At 39.5% G+C, this 26,676-nt stretch overlaps 1 protein-coding gene and 1 pseudogene across 4 annotated transcripts in view; one reads left to right on the plus strand and one right to left on the minus strand.

The window, feature by feature from the left end:
- DPH6 (diphthamine biosynthesis 6) overlaps window positions 1–26,676 on the plus strand; it is a gene marked incomplete at its 3' end in the record, with an annotated part of 188,884 nt that overhangs the window by 136,251 nt on the left and 25,957 nt on the right. For all 3 annotated transcript variants that reach the window (XM_081107976.1, XM_081107977.1, XM_081107978.1), the window contains exon 6: window positions 16,780–16,841. In XM_081107976.1, the coding sequence (XP_080964102.1) occupies window positions 16,780–16,841 (62 nt within the window). The remainder of the gene's footprint in view (window positions 1–16,779; window positions 16,842–26,676) is intronic.
- LOC308531095 (oxysterol-binding protein-related protein 8-like) lies at window positions 11,309–13,951 on the minus strand (annotated as a pseudogene). Its single transcript has one exon. The product of its transcript is annotated as an oxysterol-binding protein-related protein 8-like (transcript).

Below are 26,676 nucleotides of genomic sequence, written 5' to 3' on the forward strand. Positions count from 1 at the left end.
GATTCTGCAAACCCCAGAGGGAATCCAGGGTCCCAGGTACTCTGCCCCACCCGCTGACACTGGCTATGAGGGCACTGCAGCAGCCAACCAGCCTCATCCTCCTCCCCCCCCACCCCACAACACATACACACACCTACTGGTCGCAGATGCAGGGAACGCCCTTTCTGAGGGGAGAGGCCCACCAGGTATACAGAAGGCGCTCAGCGAGAAGTCCCCACAGGTTGTGTTTGCACCTTCATGCTGTCTAACCCCCCCCCCCCCCCCACTGCAATGCTGAAGGAAGCCTGATTCAGGAACACCCCCCTGTTGACCACCCACACGGAAAACAGCGTGTGATAAACATGTCCCCCCAGATGCCTGAATCCGCCTCAAGAGGAAGACCCTACAAACCCGGAGCAGGAAGATGGGGACTGAGACAGAAGGTCTGGGACAAGCAGGGCTGCCCCACCTGCCCTCCGGCCCCTCCCGGCGTGAAGCGCCTGCACCGCCGCCCTTGGACAGAGGCCTGCGAAGGAGTGAAGAATGTGGCTGTGCCTGTGGCTACGCTCGGCCTGCCGTCGTGGATAAGCAGGAAACACATTATTGTGCCAGAATTTTAAAACCATCTTTTTGGGTAACAGAGCAAATAATGCAAGACCCACACGTGTTTCTAAACAGGAGTCTATCTCTGGGTGTGAACCCAGATCGAAGGCTTGCTCTCCACTGAGGAGGCTGCAAAGGCTGCTCCTCTCTCCAACAAAGGCAACCTAGAGGTTTAAAGGGAAAAGGAGATATAAATAAAACAAAATAGCAACAAGCTCTGAAGCCGCTGCTGTCAAATCCTCCACGCGGTGGTGACGTCAGAGCCTGTCTCCCCGCGCTTGGGGCTCAGACAGCCAAGCTGCTGACACCTGCCAGGTTGCCTGGCACTGGCCTCATCTACCCGTGGCCACTTTCAACCTCCCGCCTGCTCCTGGAGCCGGTGGGCTTGCGGATGGAGGCATCTGTGTTAAAGCAACCCTGTTGGTGCAGCACAGACACGTGAACTTTTTAATGAGAACCTCTAGCATCACTTCACGAACGTGTTTTTAACTATTCTGAGATCATGCTCCCAGCCTTGGCAACTCTCAAATAGGCCTCAGCGATTCCACTTGCCCGATGCAAAGACTGACCCGGGTTTCACGGAGATGGAACCCTCGGTCTGGAACAGACCGGGAGAAAAAAGCAGGGTGTGATCGCAGCCCCATGGCAGTCAGTGCTGGGACGGTGTGGTGGAAGTCAATCCTGCAGTCATTGAACATGGGGTCAATTAATATTAAGTGACATAGGGTCAATTAATATCTCTTTGAGAGGAGTTGAGAATATAAAGTACAGTGTAGAGCAATTACTTATATTATTTCACATAAAACTCTTTTCAACTAAGATATTTTTCTTTATTTAAAATGTGTCTTTATTGTTGAAAGTATTACAGATGTCCCTTTGTTTCGTTTTTTTTTTTTTCCCCCATTGATCTCCTCCACCCTGCACCCACCCCTTCCAGGCCTTAGCCAGACTACTGTCTCTGTCCATGGGCTATTCCTATCTAATACATAAAAATCTAGAAAGATTTAGAGAAAATAAAATAAAAGATATGCCATGTAAATATTGAACAGAAGCGCTGAAGTTGCTGCATGAATACTTGCAGGCTTGAAGCCAAAACACAACTCATGAGATAGAGTTAGTCATTGTAACATAACAAAAGGTTCCTTTCACTAAAGAGATAAGATGGGTCCCAATACTTATACACATAATAGAACAGTGTATGGGTTCAGAATGAGCCTCACCAAGATGTGTCTCAGTGGTATACAGATTTTTGAGCTAAGGGCAATTTTAGCTTCAGGCTCAAGTGAAAATTCTGCCCCTTTAACTACCTAAAAAAATTGAATTAGAGGCCTTGCCCATAATAAGACATTATCCTATATAGCAAAAGGCTAATATGCAGATCAACAGACCAGCAGAACAACTGGTTGCTAGGACACGCACTGACCACCATGGGGCAGATGCTCAATGCAGGAGCTGTCCCCTGGTAGTCATATGCTCCCGCAGGGGGAGCGCTGTTCAGCCAGAAGCTGAGCTCATGGATGGCTAGCGCAGTAGCGGTGGTGGGAGCCTCTCTTGCCTCCACGGCAGCACTAAGGATGTCTGACTGATGGCTTAGGCCTGCTCCCCACTGGCAAGTGGACATCCCCGGAGGGTTCCCGGACTGCCAGAGGGATGTCTGACTGCCAGCTTAGGTCCAATCCCCTGGGGAGCAGGCCTAAACCAGCAGCTGGTCATCCCCTGAGGGGTCCCAGACAGTGAGAGGGCACAGGCCGGTCTGAGGGACCCCCCGAGTGCACTAATTTTTGTGCACCGGGCCTCTAGTATAATATATAAGATAAACATGCAAATAGCCGTCCCTCCGCTACGCTCAAGCCATGCCCACCAGTCACGCCCACCAGCCAATCAGAGTGACTATGCAAATTAACCCAACAAATACGGCAGTTAATTTGCATACACAGGTGTCAGGCGCCCTAGGAGGCGATGGTGGCCACAGCTGCACTGCAGGCTCCCGGGACCATTGCTGGCACAGGGGGCGAGGCCTGCCATGCCAAGCCACGCCCATGGGCTCCCGGGACCTTTGCCGGTCACAGGAGGCGAGGCCGTAGCCACACCCACAGGCTTTTGGGACTTTAGCCAGTCGGGGAGCCAAGGCCGCCCGCGCCTATCCATGCCCATGGGCTCCTGGGACCTTGCCGGCGGAGAGCGGGAGGTTTGAAGGACTTGGCAGAGCAGGAGACCACTGGACATAGGGCAGAGTGAGAGAGGTGGGGGCAGCTTGGAGGGCACAGCTCCTTCTGTCACCCCAGCTTCCTCATCACAGCTGTGGAAACTGACAGCAGGGAGGAGAAAGTCCCACCCCCACAGAAACAGCCAGAATCAGCCATGGGTCAGACAGTTCTCAGCAGCCTGACAGCCAGCACTCTCATTCACCTGCATCTCAGACCATGACAGTAAAGAGGTGGGACTATGTCTAAAGAGCAACTGTTGATGCAACATAGCTCTGCAGCCGAAAGATGCTGGCGTTATCGACAGAAACTGTCTGCAGAGCAGCGTGCGTCTGATCTTGAAAGAAGGTGGCGCCTGCGACAGGATGTATCTGAACACCAGCTACTGGAAAAACGTCACTCTGATGCTGAAAAACACCGGCGTTATCGACAGAAAATGTCTAAAGACCAATGTGCTTTTGAAGTTGAAAGAAGGCGGTGGTGACGACAGAATATGTCTAGAGAACAGTCATCAACAAGTACTACCAATACCGGTAGGAACGGCCTTCTCAGCAAAAATGGAGTACGTGACGATGCAATCCTCGAACATAGTTGTGGTGGAATGACTATTCAATGTGAATTTTGCCTATCACTAAATTCCTCTGATGAAAAAACATCCGATGGGAAATTTTACTCGATGTTGTAACAAAGGGAAAGTCTGTCCAAATGATATACATTTTCCAGATTACCCAGCATACTTAAAAAGATTAATGACAAATGAAGATTCTGACAGTAAAAAATTCATGGAAAATTTTCGTTCCATAGTTCTTTTGCTCTTGCTTCCATGGGTGCAAATATTGCATCGCCATCAGGATATGGGCCATACTGTTTTAGAATACACGGACAAGTTTATCACCATACTGGAACTTTACATCCTTCGGATGGTGTTTCTCGGAAGTTTGCTCAACTCTATATTTTGGAAACAGCCGAAGCTACAAGTAAAAGATTAGCAATTCCAGAAAACCAGGGCTGCTCAGAAAGACTCATGATCAACATCAACAACGTCATGCATGAAAGAACTGAATTAACAAAATCGTACAAGATGCTACATGAGGTAGAAAAGGAAGCCCAATCTGAAGCAGCAACAAAAGGTATTGCTCCCACAGAGATAACAATGGCAATTAAATACGAGCGTGACAGTGACCCAGGTAGATATAATTCTCCCCGTGTAACCGAGGTTGCTGTCATATTCAGAAACAAAGATGGAGAACCTCCTTTTGAAAGGGACTTGCTCATTCATTGTAAACCAGATCCCAATAATCCAAATGCCACTAAAATGAAACAAATCAATATCCTGTTTCCTACATTCGATGCAATGACATGTCTTATTCTTTTTCCACATGGTGAAAAAGGCTGGGGAACAGATATTGCATTAAGACTCAGAGACAACAGTGTAATCGACAATAATACTAGACAAAATGTAAGGACACGAGTCACACAAATGCAGTATTATGGATTTCATCTCTGTGTGGGACATGTTCAATCCTATTTTAAATGCAGGAAAATTAACAGTTTATCATGGATTCATATTCAAAAATGGAGGCCAATCGGATAAATTTCATCAAAGCAAACCAATCTAAGTTGAGAGTTGAAAAATATAGTGGTTTGATGGATTATCTCAAATCTAGATCTGAAAATGACAATGTGCCAATTGGTAAAATGATAATACTTCCATCATCTTCTGAGGGTAGTCCCAGAAATCTGCAGTAGCAATATCAGGATGCTATGACAATTGTAATGAAGTATGGCAAGCCTGATTTATTCATAACCATGTCATGCAACCCCAAATGGGCAGATATTGCAAACAATTTACAGCGCTGGCAAAAAGTTGAAGACAGACCTGACTTGGTAGCCAGAGTTTTTAATATTAAGCTGAATGCTCTTTTAAATGATATCTGCAAAGTCCATTTATTTGGCAAATAGCTAAAATTCATGTCTTTGAATTTCAGAAACGCGGACTGCCTCACGCTCACATACTATTGATATTAGTGAGTCCAAATTACATTCCTCTAATTAAATTCCTTTCAATGTGCACAAATTTCGTGCACCGGGCTACTAGTCTATATAATAAAAGCCCAGCCACCCTTATGGCGGAACGACCAGAACGACCGTTCGCTATGACACACACTGGCCACCAGGGGGCAGACACTCAACGCAATGAGCTGCCCCCTGGTGGTCAGTGTGCTCCCACAGCTGGAGTGCTGCTCAGCCAGAAGCCAGGCTCACGGCAGCACTAAGGAGCAGTGCACCCAGCAGTATGGAGCGAGCCGACGGGCGGTTAGGAGTGAGGGGTCCCAGATTGCGAGAGGGATGTCCGACTGCCGGTTTAGGCCCAAGGAGTCCTAGATTGTGGGAGGGTGCAGACCGGGCTGAGGGATCCTCTCCCACCCCCAACACTCCCGCATGAATTTCATGCATCGGGCCTCTAGTATATAATAAAAATCTTTCTACCACATTCCTGACTAAAATCATCTCATAATCATCCCATGTATGATATTTTCAACTGATTTAGAAGAGATCTCAGATCAGGGTGGCTTCAGGCCATTGATTTTTCAAGGACAGTACTTGAATTGCGAGGGATCTCCATCTGAAACGCATGTCATTTGGGCAGTGATTATGAGGTCTCTAATGACTTGTCATTTTTACAAAGGTGTACTTGTATTGATGATCACAGATTCATGTGGAAAAACTGTGCCCAGGGTGGCTTAAGTTTACATATTTTACTGACTCCCTTATCTAAAGGCAAGTCAAATTACTTTATCCATCATTGAATGCAGCTGTCTCTGAAATGAGATGTAATAGCTATTTCTTACCTTAATAGTTCAGAACCGGGATTTGATGACTCTATAATGAATTAAAAGACTGCAAGAAAAATTGTAAGATCACCAGTTTGATCTTCCAGTGCTCACCTGTAGACATTGTATGCTCTTAAATTCCCTTTCATGCTTTTTAGACAGCCATTTATTTACTCCTTGATCCTTGTAGAGAATGCAAACCATAAATTCTTAGGTTCATTCATAAAAGACTTTTAAAATGATTTTAATGATGCGTAACCTAGAGCCTGAAAGCTCAATGTGATATGTGTAGGTTGTGTTACCCATATGTATATGGGAATCATGGAATTAAATGGAAGGGAGGCTAAAAAATGACATCTAGTTATACTGGCCTTGTATATTCATGCTTTAAGTTTTCCAAATTTTTACTCCAAACCCATGACAGTAATAGATGAATATATGAAGAAGAGTATGAAAGATATAGCTATGGTGGAAAACATTATAAACAACTCTGTGAACTAGAAATGAAAAGACACATTCAATAGAAAGCAGGACTGAAGCTGTGGGATGTAATACAAAGCTTCAGGAAGCAAACAGGTGGGAGATCATAATCCTGTGGGGAAACAGACTGAATGTGCCCCATATGTGGGAGAACCTCAAAGAGATAAAGAAAAACATAACACCCATTAAAGAAAAAGCAATCAATTAGAAAAATAAATCACCCAGAAAGAAACAGCAACCGTGTGATGTGAAAGTAACTAATTAGAAATTTGGGGAATGAAACATTTAAAAACCTCAGTGGGAAGAATAAACTCTAGAGGAGCTAAGTCAGAGGGAATGAGTGAAGCAGGAAAAAGTTCTTCACCCAGAAGGCAGAGGGACAGAGGGGGACAAAGTGAAAGAGCAGTTTAAAAATCTGGAGGATATTGGGAAATTACAATGTTTGTATATTAGATTTCTTCAGAAAAAAAAATTGAAGAAAGGGCAAAAAAATAGTATTTGCAGATATAATAGTTGAAAATATTCTAAGCTTAAAGAAAGTTTTGTAATTGAAAGTGAATATCAGGTGCTGTGCAATAAAAATAGCATAAATCTCATTAGGAACAACTAATGCTTGAAGGTGTGATATTTTGCAACTAAACTATTATATAATGGTGAGGGTGAATTAGGACATTATCAGACATGACAAAACTAGAAGAGTTTACCACTCACAGATTTTCGGTGAAAACTAAAGAGTGGACTTCAGATGAGAAATAGATTCAATTCTAGGAGAAATGAATGAAAATGGAGAGCATAGACATTGTAAAATATATTGGTAAGCTTAATTTTTCTTGCACAAAATGATGGGACTGGAATTTAAAGCAATAATAACAACTAAAATTGAGGAGCTTACTTAGTGTCTAATCAAAACATAATCATTTCTCTTGGTCAAAGGGATGCTAAACATAAATTCTTAGATTTATATTCTACGAGCCATAAATTTTTAGATAATACATCTAGACTAAAATACTGTAGCTTTGAATGTATGTTAAAAATTACAAGTGCTTACTGAAAGAGTAGAAATATAATATATGCTTCCTAAACAATAGAGAAAATAGATAAAAATCCTTTTTAATCCAATATGAGGCAAAAATTAGCTAAGGAAAAAAATACAAAACTTAATGTAACAAAATCTACAAAAAGATGATAGAAACAGGTCCAGACATATAATGTAACATAGTTCATCTCAGTTCTTTAGAGTAGTATTTATAATAGGATATATTTTTAATCTAATTATATGTAGTTTATAAGAATCTAAAACAAATACAAATTTGAGAATAAATAATGGGAAAATATTAGCAAAGGAAAGCTGGTGTTGTAATGTTGACAAATAGAATCTATATATATAAAAGCCTAAGCGACCACTTGACCGTTAGACCATTCGACCAGTAGCTATGATATGCAGTGACCACCAGGGAACAGACACAGGCATGGAACAGACTGATGAATCTCAGAGGGAAGAGGGGAAGGGGGAGGGTGGGAAGAGATTAACCACAGATCTTATATGCATACTAGAGACCCGGTGCATGGATTCATGCACTGGTGGGGTCCCTTGGCCTGGCCTGCGGGGATTGGGCCAAAACTGGCAGTCCAGCATCCCTTGAGGAGTTCCAGATTGTGAGAGGGCACAGGCCAGGCTGAGGGATCCCACCAGTGCATGAATCTGTGCACCGGGCCTCTAGTATAAGATAAAAATCACATATGGAGATGAAAAGTTAGTCACTCCTTCTTGATAAAAGGAATAGTCCCAACAAGAGTATTAGAAATTATGAATTTGTATACACATAACAATATAGCTGTCAATTAAATAACGCAAAATTGGCAGAATTACAAGAGATTATTAAAACCAAAATTATAATGGAAGATTTTACCACCTTTTATTAGAAACTGATGACTTATGGAAACCAAATTATAATAAGGCCATAGGTTTGAAATGCAGAATTAAAAATTGTGATTATGGTTTTGTATGCTTGGGTACAGAATCTTGCTTTCAACAGATAAAGAACACATTTTTCAAGCACAAATGGAACATTCATAAAATTCAATTATGTTCTGAATCACAAAGGAACTTAACTGAATTTTGTAAAATTGTCACAATAAAGACTAGTCTTGAGCATGATGCAGTCAAATTAGGAAACAACACAAAATAGTGAAAATAAACAAACATATTTTGACCAAGAGTAATTCTACATGACTCAGTAATAATGACAAAATATTGAAAACTAAATGATAATAAATGTACCACTTTTCACATCTTCTGGGCTACAGCTAAATTGGGACTTAAATTCTTCTATTTAAAAATAAGAAATGTGTAAATATAAATGACTCAAAAAACCAGAAATAAAGGAGCTATTGAGTGAACACAAAGAAAACAGGAAAGGAAATGATAAAAGTAAGAATACAATTTTTAAAATTAAAATGGGAGAAAATATTGAAAACAATACAAATAGCTGGCACTTTGATGAGACCCAAAAACTGTTAAATACCTGACAAGATCTATCAATAAAAGACCAATCACCAATAAAGTATTCTGCAATAAGAAAATTCATAAAACAATTGACAAACCCTAGGAAAGAAAACACTGTTGATAAGCACAGGACTAGTGGCATTGGTTTAGAAGTGTTTCAGTATTACTAAAAAAGGATGGATAGTCAATTAGAAAACTGGTCAAAGAATATGAAATAAATTTACAGTAAAAAAAAAAGATTATAAATCTGGCCATAAATGTCTGAAAAACATGTTCAACCTCAATCATACAAAAGTAAAGATATGCAAATAAAAATACTAATGAGATAAATACCAATATTTTTATCAGAATGGCAAAAGTTTTAAATTTAATAAGATTCGGTATTGGTGAAAATGTTGGGGAATGCATCTCAGTAGATATGGACAAAGTACTTATATATAAAATTTGGTCTTTGTTCATGCTCTAAGCATATTTAACAAATCCCATCTAATAAAAGGGTAATATGCAAATTAACCATCACTCCATCACAAAGATGGCAGTGCCCAGTCCCTCAGCCCTGCTGGAGTCCCCCAGTCCTGGGGGGGGGGGGCGGCCGCTGAGAGCAGGCAGTGTGAGCGGCCTGGCGAAATGCTTGCATTGTCACCGTGGCGACAAGACAAGAGTTCCACCCCAGGATGGGCCTCTGGGCTATGGAGAGCCTCTGGGCAGCGGGCATGAAGCAGCCAGGCCCCACAGAGAGCTCCTGGCACACAGATTCATGTGCAGGGTTACTAGTATAATTATAAAAACAATAAACAAATCTTAACAAGTGATGTACAGATGGAAACATCCTTAACCCAGCATAGAAAAACAGCATAGTATGGTATTAAATGCTTGGGCTTCACAGACAGACTGCCTGGGTTTGAATCCTGATTTTATTTCTTGGTAGTGGATGACTTTAGAGAATCACTGAACTTCTCAATGCCTCAATTTTCTCCTGTGTTAAATGAGGACCATAATAGTACTTACTTATTGGGTTGTTTTGAGAATTCAATTAGTTAATATTTATAGAGCACTTAAAACAGTGCCTTGTACATAGTAAGTACTATATAATTTGTTTTCTTAAATAAATAAATTTCACAAGGAAAAGTAATTTCTAACTGCCTTTAGGTTAATTAGCAAACTTTCTCTTGCCTATCCTATCTAATAAAAGAGTAACATGCAAATTGACCGTCACTCCAACACACAAGATGGCCGTCCCATGTGGACACAAGATGGCTGGCAGGGGAGGGCAGTTTGGGGCGACCAGCCCTGCAGGGGAGGGCAGTTGGGGCGACCAGGCCTGCAGAAGAGGGCAGTTGGAAGGGACCAGGCCAGCAGTGGAGGGCAGTTGGGGGCAACCAGGCCTGCAGGGGAGGGCAGTTGGGGGGGACTAGCCCTGCAGGGGAGGGTAGTTTGGGGCAACCAGGCCTGCAGAAGAGGGCAGTTGGGAGTGACTATGCCAGCAGGGGAGGGCAGTTGGGGGCAATCGGGCCAGCAGGGGAGCAGTTAGGCATCGATCAGGCTGGCAGGGGAGTGGTTAGGGGGTGATCAGGCAGGCAGGCAGGTGAGTGGTTGGGAGCCAGCAGTCCTGGATTGTGAGAGGGATGTCTGACTGCCCATTTAGGCCCGATCCCACAAGCAGCCGGATATCCCTTGAGGTGTTCCAGATTGGAGAGGGTGCAGGCTGGGTTGAGGGACACACACCCTCCACCCCCCATCCCTGGGCCTCTAGGCCTATATAATAAAAGGGTAATATGCAAATTGACCCTAAAGGCAGAACAACTGCTCAACCAGTCACTATGAGGCGCACTGAACACCTCTCAGTTCCTTTCCCCAGCCAGCAGGCTCCCATTGCCTGATGGCAAACGGGGAACTGGGACTGGTTGGCGGGGGATGTGGGTGGCACCAGATCAAGGCCCCCACCCCACCAGTCACCCCACACTAGAGGGCGACCTGTGGCAGGGGCGCGGGCTGGCGAGTGGGCAGGAACAGCCGATCTCTCAATTCGCCCCCCCCCCACCCCGGCCAGCAGGCTCTAATCACCCGATGGCAAATGGGGAACCGGGTGTTGGTGACAGTGGGGGGTGGGGCTTGCTGCTGGCAGCCGGAGAAGATGGCCCTGATCGCAGGCCAGACCTAGGGACCGTACCTGTGTATGAATTTCATGCACCGGGCCTCTAGTCTAAGATAAAGATAACTAGGAGTTGTAGCCTCTAGAATTATGGGTTCTTAAAAAAGTCTGTTACTGGCCAATTAACCATGTCTACTAGATTAAACAGACACTTGTATATTGCACTGGTGATACTGAAATAGTATAAAGTAAATTATAGGTGACGTGGCACAGACTTACATATGAATGCCAACTCTGTTTGGCAGAGGTGGCATGTACATCAGTACCTCAGTAGGGAAGGGATTCCATAAACAGTAGTTATTATACACAAACAAGAGAGACCGTTATAATACTCCATATATAGCTAAAAGTAAATTCTACTTGGATTAAAGATTGAAATGTGAATAGCAACATTTAAAACTAAAAAGAAAATATAAAAGACTAACTTTATGACCTTGGGCAGGGAAAGGATAACATCTCTGTGTGAGGTTTTAATAAAGATCAAGCCAACTTGAACATTGGTCCCAGGCTGAATCTGATTATTCAAATTCATTGATTCAACTGTAAAGAACTATTTAAATATGAAGTTTATTAAGACTTGAAGCAAAATGGGGAGGGGACGATGAAGTAGTCTTTGTTTTGCAGAAAATAATCCAGGGGCAGATATGTTTGAAGCTAAATTATTTCAAAGAGCCATCTTTTCTTTCTGTGTTTATAGATTCAGTGGAATTTTGACTATCTCCCAATTCAATCCCTTTTTTTCTTGTACTTGGTTTTACTGATTGGGCTTTACTTCTGGATGAATCCTGTATATCAGGCTCTGGGGACGAATAGCCTTTTGCCACTTTTTTCTGTTGCCTGGTTGGCTTATGTTTCATTTTTGGGACATTAACCATGGAGTGCAATGTTTCATTTTGGTCTGGATTGCACCATCTTTTTCTAGCTGTATCATACCATTAAGTGAGTCCCATGGTCGAGTATCTGCAAACTTGTAATGCCATTCTCCCATGTGTTGATCAAGTTCAAGTAACTTGTAGGTCCCCTCTTCATTTTTGTTTTCCAATCTCTGGCAGATTATCTTTGAGCTTCCTCTGAAACTTACTTCTGTATAGTAGCTGCGGTTTGGTCTTTTGCATTTATGGCTCTAGTGACTTGCTGCCAGAGTTTCACTGCTTCAATCTCCCTGCTCTTCCAGTTTTACAATGTGCCTTATTAATCTCCATTGCTTAACATCTGGTGTTAGGTACCAGAAAACCTCTGAATTATCAGTCTTTTTGTCATTCATAAAAACTTCACTCTCCCAATGGCCTTCCAGAGTAGCTAAGACTTCCTTTCCCAGTTTAAGTTTCCCTACTATCTGATTAACACAGGCACTCACAACTACCTAGAAATGGCTTTAGTTTAAATTCAAGTATTTCACAGTATCTAGTGTTTTTTTTTGACATGTAATATTGACTGTTCCACCAAGCTCCTGTGTCACTGTGCATAAATAATTCCTTTACATTGAGCATATGGCATTATTATTGCATAATCTTCACCTCTATTCAAGAAAGTTAATTGTGCTTCTGCATCTAATATTGCAGATAGTGAGTTTCCATAGAACTTGGACTAAGCTAGGATACTACCAATGAGGCAAAACCCATCTTTTCAGTACTAACATAAAAGGCAGGTAGTGGTAAGACACCTGTTCAGCAGTATAAAAAGTTTTGCTGTTTGTTCTGAATGAATCCACAAATGACTGAAAGTCTCACCAAGTGTATGATGATAAGGTTCAGTCCCTTTGGTCTTTTATAGAATCCTGACAAATACCATTTCACTTCTTTCTTCAAACAGAAATAAGATTTTCTTCAAAAGCAGCTTCAGTAGGAAATCTACATGGCAATAGTCATATGAAAGTTTATTCACAAAAGAATGTAGGACAAAATAAATGTAGGACAGGTTCATGCCAGGACGGACTTCTCAGCAGTGCCTAGATAAGGCTTTGGTTTTCTTCAGACATCATTGCTATTTGAGAGACCTCACCTCCCCTCTGAGTCCCTCATGGCTCTGCTCAGCAGTGTAGGTGGTCTCCTTTAAAGGCTCAAGAGGCTCAAGTTCGATATATGTGTCATCTTGCCTTCTGATGTATCTGTGTAACTGTCTTTGCTTTTCCCTATCACCTCATTGTCAGGCACATCATGCTTTTGGTCATTTTCTTTATTGGATTTTTCAGAATACATATCTTGGTCCTCAAAATGCTGTTGTTCAATTTCACTATCATTTAACTAGAAGTTGTCACGACTGTGGAGATTGTTAGCATGTAATAAGTGATATAAAGTCACATGTATGCTCTCTGATGCAATGCTCAATTCATGTTCCTTTCCTTCCCTGGTCATTATATGTTTAAGAAGACTAGGACATTTCAAAGCCAACTCCAAAACATCTGTTCAGCACCTTCCATCTGACTCCAAAGTAGCTCAGATGATCCTGCTAGGAAAGGGCTGAGTTATGAATCCAACTTCTTTCTTCACCTTTTGGACCCTTGACCGCCCAAATAAACTGCTCCAAAGGATGAAAAAGTTTGAAACAAAAGCCATCCTTTTATTGATGGATGCTCAACGATTTCACAGGCATTCAGAAGGGCTTTTCCTACCTATTGACCATTTTGGGGGGCTTTATAAATCAGTAGCACCTGGGTTTCAACACACACCAACCTTGGTCCAGGTCTTTAAAGCACCATGAATCTTCAGCCAATCAGCCATAGCAGTAACAGAAGGGTCTGTGATTGTACTGTGTAACTCCTTCCCGGCTCTTTTCTTCTCGGTAAATTTTTTTTCCACCTTGAGATACAGTATTCTTTTTTAGTGAGCTTGCTTGAAGCTGAACTGCCCTTCTCCAAGTCATTTTGAAGTTTAAACTCAGACTTGCTTTTGACATAGAAAGAGAAGAAGCATTTTTATTTTGAAAAATGTCTTCCTTTCCTCTTTCAAAACCCTGGCTATGAGGATTTGCTGGACTTAAAAAATTGCTGATACAAATCTTTGGTTGGGTTGGATAAACTTCTTTCCCCTGGCACTGACTCATCTTTCCTGGTGTCAGAAGTTGAGATTCTTCACAGTTGTGGTCCAACGACATCTTTGCTATCACCAAGAAGCATATCTTAAACTTTAGCAACTTATAAATGTGGCAAGATCGAAGTTCGATCAGCTTCTCCATCTGCCAAACCTACCCCCATAGTGAAAGAAGATAAGGTTATACTTCTCTTTCCATAATGTTAGCCATTTTGTGAATCTGGAAATCCAGTGTGGAGCCCCTGGATTGGCCAGGCATTGGGAGTCCATTCTGGTACCCTGCATGCGCCTGGTCAGAGCCCAGGCCCAGGGCTCAGTATCACCACTGTGGAGGGACTGCAGGCTCCAACCTCCAGTGGGGGCCGGGCGGGAACTCCAGCCCTCACCTCCCCTCTGTTTGTCCTGTATTAGTGGTGGCTGCTGCTGCTGCAAAAGCCACTGGTTCAACATCTTTAGGAGACTATGCACATGCTATTGACACATAATTATTTTTCATTGTTGTCTCTGTCTTTACTTGGAAAATACATTGTCACAGAATTGGTCATCAAAGTGAAATATTAATTTGATGGTACAACGATTTGTGTTTATATGCTACTAGTGGCCCGGTGCATGGATCCATGCACAATGAAAGGAAATTAAATTAGAAGAAATATTTTAATATCGTTATTCACCCTTTCTCTATAATAGAAGCATCAGAGATGAAAGAAAACTAGTAAAATTTATATGAAAATAATATATAAATTGATTAATAAATAATAACAACATGATATAACAACAACAAAGACATGATATAAAAACATGACATAAAACCAAAAAAACATGATTTAAAAACAACAGTGATAAAAACAATAACTGATAAAGTGATTTAATTATTCAGTATCTCCCTGTATACCACCTTAAGAGTAAAAACACTTTCAGAGTGCTTGACTAATTTCCCTTGTGATGAAGTTTTTATAACTTTAACATCACATGCTCTTCAAACTCTAGAGAAAGCAACATATAACTGACCATGTCCGAAAACGGGTTCAGGTAGGAATATTCCTACTCTGTCTAGTGTTTGCGCTTGTGATTTATTAATAGTCATTGCAAATGCTGGCATCACAAGAAACTGTCTTTGAATTAATTTAAATGGGAGGCCAGTGTCAGACGGGACAAATCAATTCTTTTTTAAAAAAAATATATATTTTATTGATTTTTTTATAGAGAGGAAAGGAGAGAGATAGAGAGTTAGAAACATTGAAGAGAGAGAAACATCAATCAGCCGCCTCCTGCACACTTCCCACTGGGGATGTGCCTGCAACCAAGGTACATGCCCTTGACCAGAATCAAACCCGGGACCTTTCAGTCTGCAGGCCGACGCGCTATCCACTGAGCCAAACCAGCCACGGCAATTCTTAAAATCAGAACAACCTCTCCTTCCGCAGATCCTGTTAATACTTTAGTTTCGAGAAACACACACATGCCATTGGCACCAGCAAGAGCTTTATATGTATCACACATGTGCGAGTCAACATTTATTTTTAAATTGCCAGTGAGCGTCATATGTACCAGCCGGTCGGATGGACGGACGGTCAGTCACTTAGCCTTTTATATGGTGAATTAACTAGATAAGCCTACCAGTCTACCACTCTTCTATTTTCTATTTATTCTCTAAGTAAGATGTTTGAAGTTCAGATAAAATAGGTATGAATCAGAAAATTCTCACTGTTGTCCATGAGTTAAAAAATAAAATTAAAAACATATAGAGAACTTGTAAAACTTAACACCAATCAAACAAACAATCCAATCAAAAAGTGGGCAGAGGACCTGAAAATACACCTCTCCCAAAAAGATATAAAATAGCCAATAGATACATGAAAAAAACATTCAACCTCACTGGCAATTAGGGAAATGCAAGTCAAAGTTACAATAAAATACCATCTTATACCTGTTAGAATGACCAGTATCAACAAAACAAGCAATAACAAGTGTTGGAGAGGTTGTGGAAAAAAGTAAATCTCATTCACTGATGGTGGGAATGTAGACTGGTACAACCACTATGGAAAGCAATCTGGCAATTCCTCAAAAAATTAAGAATAGAGTTACCATATGACTCAGCAACCCCTCTCCTGGGTAGATACCCGAAAAACTCAAAATCATGAATTCGCAAAGATATATGCACCCCTATATTCATTGTAGCATTATTCACAGTGGTCAAAACATGGAAATAACCAAAGTGTCCTGTGATAGAAGACTGGATAAAGAAGATGTGGTACATATACACAATGGAATACTACTCAGCCATAAGAAAGAATGAAATAGCATCATTTGCAACAACATGGATAGACCTTGAGAACATTATGCCAAGTGAAATAAGTCAGAAACAGCTAAGAACCATGTTTTCATTCATGTGGGATATAAAACTGAAACTTATGAACACAAACAGCAGAGTGGTGGTTGTCAGAGGGAAGGGGGTGGGGAAAGTAGGGGGTCCTAATATGAGGTGACAAGAGAAGATTTGACTTTGAGTGGTGGACACAAGGTGCAATATGCAAATCTTGTAACATAGAAATCCATACATGAAACTTATATGTTCATGTTGACTAGTGTCACCCTAATCAATTTAATAAATACAATTTAAAATATAAATAATAGTAAAGAGGAATAAAAATTAAAATATCAAGGTTTTAAATTTTATATTTTTGAAATGATACTTGTTTTTGTTCTAATTACATACAATTCCTAAAAAAAGGGGGCGGGGGGGATTGAAACAGTGAATCTGGTAGTTGACACAATGCAATTGAAATGAATTGGAAGAAAACATTTTTCAGGAACAAGAAAAACAGTTATTGAAAGGGAATAAAAGTAAATATTAGCAAAGTACATTTTATTTTAGGGCCAATTTAAAATACACACATACTGGTTTCTAAGTGAGGAGAGGTTGAGGGAAGGAGATATGTCTTTAAACTTTTACTTAGACATTTATTTTAAAAATTTTAAACTTTCTTGGCAGGTTTAAGTCCAGATAAGCATCTTGGAAAAACCCTGGATCAAATGGAGCCTCATCTCTTAGAGGTAAGAATTATACTACATGTTTCTCAAAATGTAGGCATCTGTTAGTATCTAAAGGGCGGAACAAATAGTGGTATGTTATCATTATGAAATCAAATTTAATCTAGAAAAACTCAGATATATTCATGATAGATTTTTATGAAAACCTTAAAGTTCTAATGGGTATTAAAATGTCTAAAATTAATTATAGAAATTATTACCAGCTTGTTGGCCTAAGTAAAAAAGTAAGCTGTATATAAAAGGAAATTGTTCTATCAGAAAGTTTACTTTTATTGAAATGGGCTATACAAAAAGTCCTATACTCATAAGTATCTGATAATCTTTGTGATTAGATGTTTTTTCAACAGAAATGTGAGTAGAAACTTCCTTTAAAGAATATCTATTTTAACTTCTTCTCTTTTACCAATTAGAAAATTAATTTACAGAGTAATTAAGAAGTTCCCCAAGATTTCACGTTACAATTGCTTAGCCATTATTGTTGTCAAATCCTAAATGTTTCTAAACATTAAAGAAAAATTCAGTTATTTTCACTCTTTTCTATTAACTGTGTTATACAGAGGTGGGTAAAAGTAGGTTTTTAGTTGTGAGTATACAAAAAAACAGAATTTATTTTTATATTATTATTTATTAATTATTGTATTATTTGTGCTACAACTATAAACCTTTTTCCCATCCTGTATTTTACTAGAGTTTTGGGGCAAATGTATGAATAGTATGGTAGTGCTTCATGAACTAGAATAGTATAATTATTAGAGTTTTTTATTCCACAATCATGATGGAAAAAAAGAAAATCACCATATTTTTTATGAAAGAACTTTTATGATCTCCTTTAATGTTCTCATTTTCCCTCCCATACTCTTAATTCATCAGCATTGTTAATACCATTGCTGTGATGTGAACTGTCGGCAGTTACACTCTTCATTAACTTTATGGCTTTCACATTTTCTTTGAGTTATTTATATTTGATTATTTTGTAGTTTATCAATATATACCAAATGCTTAGAAATTCCTAAGATGTTAATTCATTCTTTCTTTCATTAAGCATTATTAAGGACCTAATATGTTTTAGGCGAATAGTAAAGATTAAAATAAAAATGAAATGACTATATAATTATGACAAATTATATTTGATTTCTAGACAAGTTGGTGTTCATTTATTTAAGTCTATCTAATGGGCATGGTTACTTTCCATGCCCCTCTGATTAGACTCTTCCTAAGGCGATTTGCTTTATGGCCAGCATTGTGTCTATGTTCACATCTCTAAACAAGCACTAGGAAATTCTAAAACAGTGATCAAGTATATCATCTTCTGGTTCCTCAATATCAATAACACACTTGAGGCCCTGCCTTTCTAGACTTCTTTGAAAGAGAGTATGCCTTCTTGAAACTGTCGTCCATTGGCTTCTATGATGCCATTCACTCCTAAACCTTCTGAGTACTTCCTTAGCTTACTTGTGTGGCTTACCATATATATTTCACCCCTTATATGTTGTGGTTCCATCCATAGCCTTCCTCCTGTGGTGATGTTAGATATCCCCAGGACTTCAACTGCCAATTTTATTCTTATGCCAATTAAGTCTGTTTTTCCATTTCTTCATATGCTCCAGGCATGTGTTAGCACCTTCCTGTCTTAGATGTCCTCAAGCACCTCAACCTTGACTGCAGAACTGAACATTTCTTTCCTGGCAGTGAGGGGTCCCATTGTCTACTCAGTTGTCTAAGCAAAAAAAGTGAATTGTAGTAAATGATTTCACATATTCCATTATTTATGAACTAGAGGCCTGGTGCACAAATTCATGCACTGGTGGGGTCCCTCAGCCTGGCTAGTGATCGGGGCTGATCAGGGCTGATCAGGGCTGTCTCTCCCAGACCTGATCAGGGCCAATTGAGGCTGGATGGCCCGGGGGAGGGACTGCGGGATATTGGCCGGCAGCAGGAGGTTGGCTGTGGGAGCACACTGACCACCAGAGAGTAGCTCCTGCATTGAGTGTCTACCCCCTGCTGGTCAGTGTGTTGTCATAGAGACCAGTTGTAATGTCACTTAGGCTTTTATATATATAGATAGGGCTCCAAGTTCTTTTAATTCTATCATCTTACTATCTTATTATCTGTCTCTTCTAATCCTTATTGTCACAGCATTAGGGTCTGCCCTAGATTATTGCAGCAATCTTTTTTCTTTTTTCTCTTTCTTTTTCTTCTTTTTCTTTTTTTTCTTTTTTTTTTCAAATGTATTGAGGTGACATTTGGTTAATAAAATTATGTAGGTTTGAGGTATACAATTCTACAATGCATCATCTGTATATTGTATTGTGTGTTCACCACCTCAAGTCAAGTCTCTTTCTATCACCACTTATCCCCCCTATTCCCTCTTGGATCTCCCTGTACCCCTCTTTCCCTTGGGTAATCACCCAACTGTTGTATGTTTCTATGGATTATTTTTCTTTAATTAATCCCTTTTCATTTTACACTCAGCCCACAACCCCTCTCCCCTCTGACCACTGTCAGTCTGTTCTCTGTTTATGAGTCTGTTGCTATTTTATTTGTTTGTTTATTTTGTTCATTAGATTCCACATATGAGTCAAATTATATGATACTTGTAGCGTTATTTACAGTAGCCAAAATTTGGAAGCAGCCCAAGTGTCCATCAGTATAAATGAGTGGATAAAAAAGCTGTTGTACGTTTATATAATGGAATACTACTCAGCCTTTAAAAGGAAGGATATCTTACCCTTTGCCACAGCCTGGATGGACCTGGAGAGCATTAGGCTAAGTAAAATAAGCCACGTAGAGAAAGACAAGTACTATATTGCAGCAATCTTATAGCTTAACTCTATCTCCCACCTGCCTTACCCCTTGTCAATCCATTGTTCACAGTACTGCTATCATAATATATATGAAATACAAATCTAATCATATTACTTTCCTTATAAACTGTGAGTCATTCCCTATTGCCTCAAAACAAAATGTAAACTCCTTAACATGGCACAGTCTGTCTTTGGGGAAAATGAAGCTTGTAAGACAGCCAGTCTCCTACATCCACCCTATCCTTCATCAATTTAGAGCTGTTGATGGTTTCCCTAGAGTGTGTATCCCCTTCTACTTCCATGGTCCACTTCCCTTCTCTGCATGCTTTATCTCTCCTTCACTTCACTAAATCCAATCTTCCCTTAAAGTCTAAACTCAGCAATTAATACGGTGAGGTTTTCTTGCCTAAGTAAGCCTCCTTTGAACTGCCATTTTCTTCTTTGCTAGTATGTAGCACTTCTCTTGTATTTTATTTTTCTCTTAAATCATGTTTATTATAAAATTCCAGCATGCACTATGTAAAAAGTGAATTCAACCACTCTAAAATAATGAAAAATCTTCCACTGAATCAAAGACCCCAGTTTTCTGTTCTTTTTCAGATGAACCACTCTTTTGTAATCTAATATATCTCTTCAAAACCACTTTTGCATATATAAATATATATGCATGCGTTTATCCAGTTTTACCTAAATTGGAATATAATATGCACATTATTTTTCATCCTCCATTTTAACACATTAAAAATCCAGGTCATTTGTTTCCACAACAACATTGTGTTCTATTACGTGGATAATGTATTGAACCTGTTTTTTATTGATGGTCTTTATTCTTTACTGGTATCTTTTATGTCTTTTGCTATTACAAGTAATGCTAGATGAATATTATTATACGTATGTTTTGGGGGCATGTATGAGCTTTTCTGTAGGATAAGATCCTAGAATGGAAATGCTGGGTCAGAGGGTATATATGTTTTGATAGATATTAAATAGATATTTTCAGCTTTGATGGGATAACTTGCATCAGACAAACTCAATACAAACAACTAGAAAAGTTGTATGAAATTAAAACAAAAGTAATATTGGAAGGCATTAAGGAATGATAAAAACTGAGATAATTTGAATTATCAAAATTCAAGAGAGGATGAAAGTTCTGACTATGGTCTCATTTCCCATTAAAGAACTTTCTGATTAAAAAAATAATGCAGGGATGCCAAGAAGTTGAGGATAACACTTCAGCTAAGAAGCTGAGTAGGGCTTTCATCGGCTTAATAGACTGTGGAGACAAAAATCAGAATTCAGGGCAAACTGAAGCAGAGTGGACCTGGCTAACTCTGCAGGTTTCCAGATGGACTCTTAAATAGGCTGCACCCTAAAAGTTAAGGCAAACTGGAAACAGTCCAGTTCTTGCAAGTACTTACATCCAACTTTGAATCGTATCAATCCTAGACTGAATTAAAGAAATCTGATCCTACTCTTACTGCCTATTTCTTTCCTAATTACGATAAGGTGGTTCAAAGCCTCAGATTATCTCTAAAAGATTTCATGTACAGTTTCTAAAGGCAGTCAAAAATTACCAAGCCAGTAAACTTATTCTTTTTTAATTACCAACCATATCAGGAGAATGGATGAGATAACCAAAACAGAGAAAGACACACAATAGAAAGAATCTCAGAGGATATTTATTTAATCCAATTATCAGTTTAGACTTTAAAGTGCCTATGAACTATTTTAGGGGAGAGTTTGAATTTATATAAAAGAATCAAATTGAATTCTAGAACTTAAAAATAGAATGCCTGAAATTAAGAATACTAGTACAATACATGGGTTTACCAGTATAGTTAATATAGTTGTATAAACAGTTAAGAATTGGAAGAATAGGTGATATAAAATATCCAGACTGAAGCACAGAGAATACAGGATGGAAAATCAAGAAAAGATTACAGCAGATGTAAGGGAGAGAAGTTTATCACACATATAATTGGAACTTCAGGAATGGAGAAGAGAGAGGGAAAAATGGAAGTAATATTTGAAGAAATTTTACTATAGAATTTAGCTGTGCTTAGTTTTGCTTATTTTGGCAAATATCCTTTCAGGATGGTAAAAATTTCTCTAAAGAGATGAATAAATATTGATGGGTAATTTACATTTTAAGGATTTTTCCCCTTCAATAGTTATCTGAGTATCTTTTTCTCTGGCTTCTCCATAGTCTAATCTTTGTGTCCACGAGCTCGCCATAAAGAGAGTGCTTAATACATTTTTAGTTAGCAATTTGTTTCTCACCTCTTTCACAGCAGTTATCATACACAACCAAGATTTTCATTCAGACTCTTCTTTTTCCCCTTCATTTTTGCATATACTCACAAAGGAAACTCAATCAATTTCTTGACATACAAGAGAACAATGATCATATAAAATAAAAAAAACCCATAGACTGATGAAAAAGGACAGACCCAAAGACTGAGAAACAGCGATCAGGCTATCAATCCCCAGAAGGAAAGTAGGGGAGGGCGGGGTAAGGGGAAGAGATCAACCGAAGGACTTGTATACATGTATATAAGCCAAACCAATGGACATGGACAACAGGGGGATGGGAGCATGAGTGTGCGGGGCGGGGGTGGGGGGGAGGGGGAGGTTAGGGGTTAATGGAGGGGATGAGGACACATTTGTAATACCTTAACTAATAAAAAAAATAAAATAAAAATAAAATAAAAAAACCTAGTATGCTAAGTGTCCAGTCGTCCATTCAACCAATCAAAGCATAATATGCTAATGATATACTAAGGCCACTCAACCACTCGCTATGATTTACACTGACCACCAAGGGGCAGAAAGTCGACTAGTTGCTATGACATGCACTGACTACCAGGGGCTGACTCTCTGACCAGTAGGCTAGCTTGCTGCTGGGGTCCAGCTGATTGGGACTGAGCGAAATGGGACAGATGTGCCCTGGAGCCCTCCCACAGTCCCTCCCCGGCTGGCCAACCTCCCATGTCCCTCCCCGGACCCGATCGTGCACCAGTGGGGCCCCTTGGGCTGGCCTGCACCCTCTCACAATTCAGGACCCTTGGGGGGATGTCAGAGAGCTGGTTTCAGCTGATCCTGCAGGCATAAAAGGCTAATATGCAAATCGACTGATAAGAATGTCTGACTGACAGCTAAGGCCCACTCCCTACAAGCTCCTGGACTTTGAGAGGGTGCAGACTGGGCTGAGAGAAACCCCCCCACCCCCACCCCCAGTGCACAAATTTTGTGCACCGGACCTCTAGTTCTAATATAAAAGCAAATGAATCATTAGTCAAACCACATCTTCTTTCTGCAAATAGAGGGTATTTTTTAACTTACTGTATTAGATTCTATTTTCTGTATTATTTCCTAAGACAAATCAGATTTTGAGGAATGCCTATATCTCCTTGTCTTTATGAATAATGATATTAACCTCATTAAGTGACATAAAAGATCAAATCCATATTTATTTTTCAATTTGTTGACTCAACTCTCCTGAAGAGGTCAAGGAATCCAAAAGAAGAGTGGGAGGAAACAGACAACCTATAGACTTGTATGGGGTGCCAGAGAAAGAGGGACCCGTTTTGTTCACCTGCCTCAGATCTCCTGAGCCACTTCTCATGTATCTCTTGTATAATGTGGGTCGACATGACTTTTTAATCAGTTTAGCTAATATATTAACCCTTTGCTATAGTGTGTCTAAGAGTTAATATTTTTAAGAGGATTTTGCATATTATGATTTTCTTTGCAGAAATGAATATTTTTTTTAAATTCTTTATTGTTTAAAGTATTACAAATATCTGCTTTTTTTTCCATTGACCTCTCCCCGGCCATTCCCACCCCCAGCACATGCCCTCACCCTCCTACTCTCTGTGTTTATTGGTTATGCTTATATGCATGCATACAAGTCCTTTGGTTGATCTCTTAACCTCCCACCCCCCACTCCCCTGCCTTCCCTCTGTGGTTGGTCAGTCTATTTGATGCTTCTATACTTCTGGATCTATTTTTGTTCATCAGTTTATGTTGTTCATTATAATCCACAAATGAGTGAGATCATGTGATATTTACCTTTCTCTGACCTGCTTATTTCGCTTAGCATAATGCACTCCAGGTCCATCCATGCTGCTGCAAATGGTAAGAGTTCCTTCCTTTTTACAGAGCGTAGTATTCCATTGTGTAGATGTACCACAGTTTTTGAATCCACTCACCTGCTGATGGGCATTTAGGCTGTTTCCAAATCTTAGCTATTGTAAATTGTGCTGCTATGGCAGAAATGAATACTTAATTGTGAGAATCACAGAAGTTGGTGGCAGGGGTGGTGAATGGAAGGTGATACCTTTAGGCAAGAGTCCTTTCCATAGTTCATTCAGACCCCATGGGGTCAGATGTAAGTTACCTCTGTACCCAGGAGCCCAGGTACAAATACTAATTCTACCGCTTACCTGAAATGGAAGTAGTAACAATGGAATGATATGTAAGGTGCTTAGCTCAGTATCTGGCACATTCTAAGTGTTCAATAAAAGTTAGCAACGTTTACTATTATAAGTAAAATTTGCCTTTACTAAAGAATAATTCTGAAACTTTTCATCTCTGTAAAATATATAGAAAAAAATGTTAGACACTACAATTAGAGTAATATTTAAAACATTATTAACTGGTATATATCAAGATGTAAGATAGCAATTCTATCAGAAAAGTGATAAAGGCTATGGAAAACCACTATGCAGATAAAGAATGTCCCCTAAGCTAATATGGATATGAAGACATGCTCAAACTGATTCAGCATTCAGAGAAATACAAGTTAAAGCAACAGTGAGATGTTACTTTGTACTAGTTTGGCACAAATGAGAAAGATAGATAATGCCAACTGTTGACAGGTGGTGATTTATACAACCCCTCTAAGAATATAGATTGTTACTACTATTGTGAAGGGCAGTATTGCAGTGCCTAGATTAAATATCCATGTCCTCCTGGAAGTAGTAATTCTGTCAGTCCATAAGAGGACATAAGAGAATAGTCTTCACAGGGTTATTTTTTATGGTGTTGGGGTTGTTGGAGGCAATATGAATGTCTATTTCTGGAGGAGTCAGTAGTTAAATGTGGTAGGTTCCCATTATGAAAGAAAAGTCTGTAGTTAGAAAAATATATTCAATGTGCATACAACAGCAAAATGCCGAATGAATAAAATCAACATTAAAATAAATGAAAACTATAGGCTCACAATATAATAATACATTTGCAAGGGCAGAGATAGAAGATACACATTAAATACTTTTAAATGTTTGTCTGTGATAAAGAAAAAAATGGAATATGGAATAGAGATAAATGGCAGCTTTTTAAAAATAACCTAGAAATACTTGCCTATTGCTGAAAATTAGAGATAAGATGAAGTGTAGGGAAGCAAATAAAAAAAACATAGTTCTTTTGCCTCATGAACTGCTAACATGTTGGTATATTCCATAATGGATTCTTTCCTGAGAGTTCCTTGTTCTTCTAATTCACAGAGTTAAATACTTATACAAGTTTTATTTACATAACTAGGTTCAACTATACATACAATTTCTTTTTTCCTTATGTTAAACAATGCTTATTTTTCCACATAACTAAATCTCCTTTGAAAATATATTAATTAATGGCTGTGTAGGTTCCATCATATTCATATTCTACATATGACTATATCATCATAAATTTAACAAATTATTTCTTGGAAATATTTGTTATTTCTAAATTATTTTAAATAATGTTATTTATTTAAAAATTATTATGCCCTGATCAGTTTGGCTCAGTGGATAGAGCATCGGCCTGGGGACTGAAGGGTCCTGGGTTTGATTCCGGTCAAGGGCATGTACCTTGGTTGCGGGCGCATCCCCGGTAGGGGGTGTGCAGGAGGCAGCTGAATCAATGTTTCTCTCTCATTGATGTTTCTCTCTTATCGATGTTTCTGACTCTCTGTCCCTCTCCCCTTCCTCTCTGTAAAAAATCAATAAAATATATTTAAAAAAATAAAAATTATTATAATTTCATGACTCAAGATTATCATCTTTCCTAGTAAATCTTATCTTTAGAGAGAGAGAGAAACATTGAGGTGAAAGAGAAACATCAATCTGCTGCCTCCTGCACATGCCCCAACTGGGAATTAAAACTGCAACCTTGGTATATGCCCTGGGAATCTAATCTGCTACCTTTTGGTGTAAGGGATGGTGAGCCAATCAACTGAGCCACACTGGCCAGGGCCCTAATAAATCTTTATGTATATTTCTGATTATTATTTTCTTTAGATAAATTCCTAGGAATGTAATTTCTGGGTCAAAAAATACAACTTTAAAGCTTGTACATTTATTAATTAAATTAACTAGATCAAACTTCTTTAACTTCTGAAGGTTCCTAAAATTATCACCTGATAAGTGAATAGTGGATTCTGCTTATGTTTGGTGTCCCCCCCCCCCCCTTGGATTATTTTCTTCTTGTTCAAAAAAGGAGATGAATTTTATTTAAAAAGTTGTATCACCCTGGCTAGTGTAGCTCAGTTGGTTGGAGTGTCATCCCATATACCAAAAAGTGGCAGGTTTGATTCCCAGTCATGGCACATACCCAGATTGTGGGTTCCATCCAAGCCGGGGCGCATTCAGGAGGTAACCGACTGATGTTTCTCTCACATCAATGTTTCTCTTTGTCTCTCTCTTTCCTCCTCTTCCTCTGTCTAAAAAATAAAATTTTAAAACTTGCATCAAATTTTAAAGGTTTAGAACTGTTTCTTTAAATGTTTAAGAGTATTTCTATTTTTGTGATATTTTACAATGTTTGTCAAAGTTCGTACTCTCCAATAGTTCTTCAAATTTCGGTGCAACCTTCCTAGTCTTTCCCTCCTCCCATTAAGCCATCAGACTTATCTCTTGAAGTTGATCATTTGATATTTACCTCCATATCTCTAAATTACATGTTTATATTAGTGCTTCATGATTCCCCCCAGCTCCCCTCCCCCCACCTTTAGCCGTATTTATTGACTTCCCACTCTAGAATATGCAGATTTA

The sequence above is a fragment of the Myotis nattereri genome (assembly GCF_964212035.1).
Source record: "Myotis nattereri genome assembly, chromosome: 1".
NCBI lineage: Eukaryota > Metazoa > Chordata > Mammalia > Chiroptera > Vespertilionidae > Myotis > Myotis nattereri.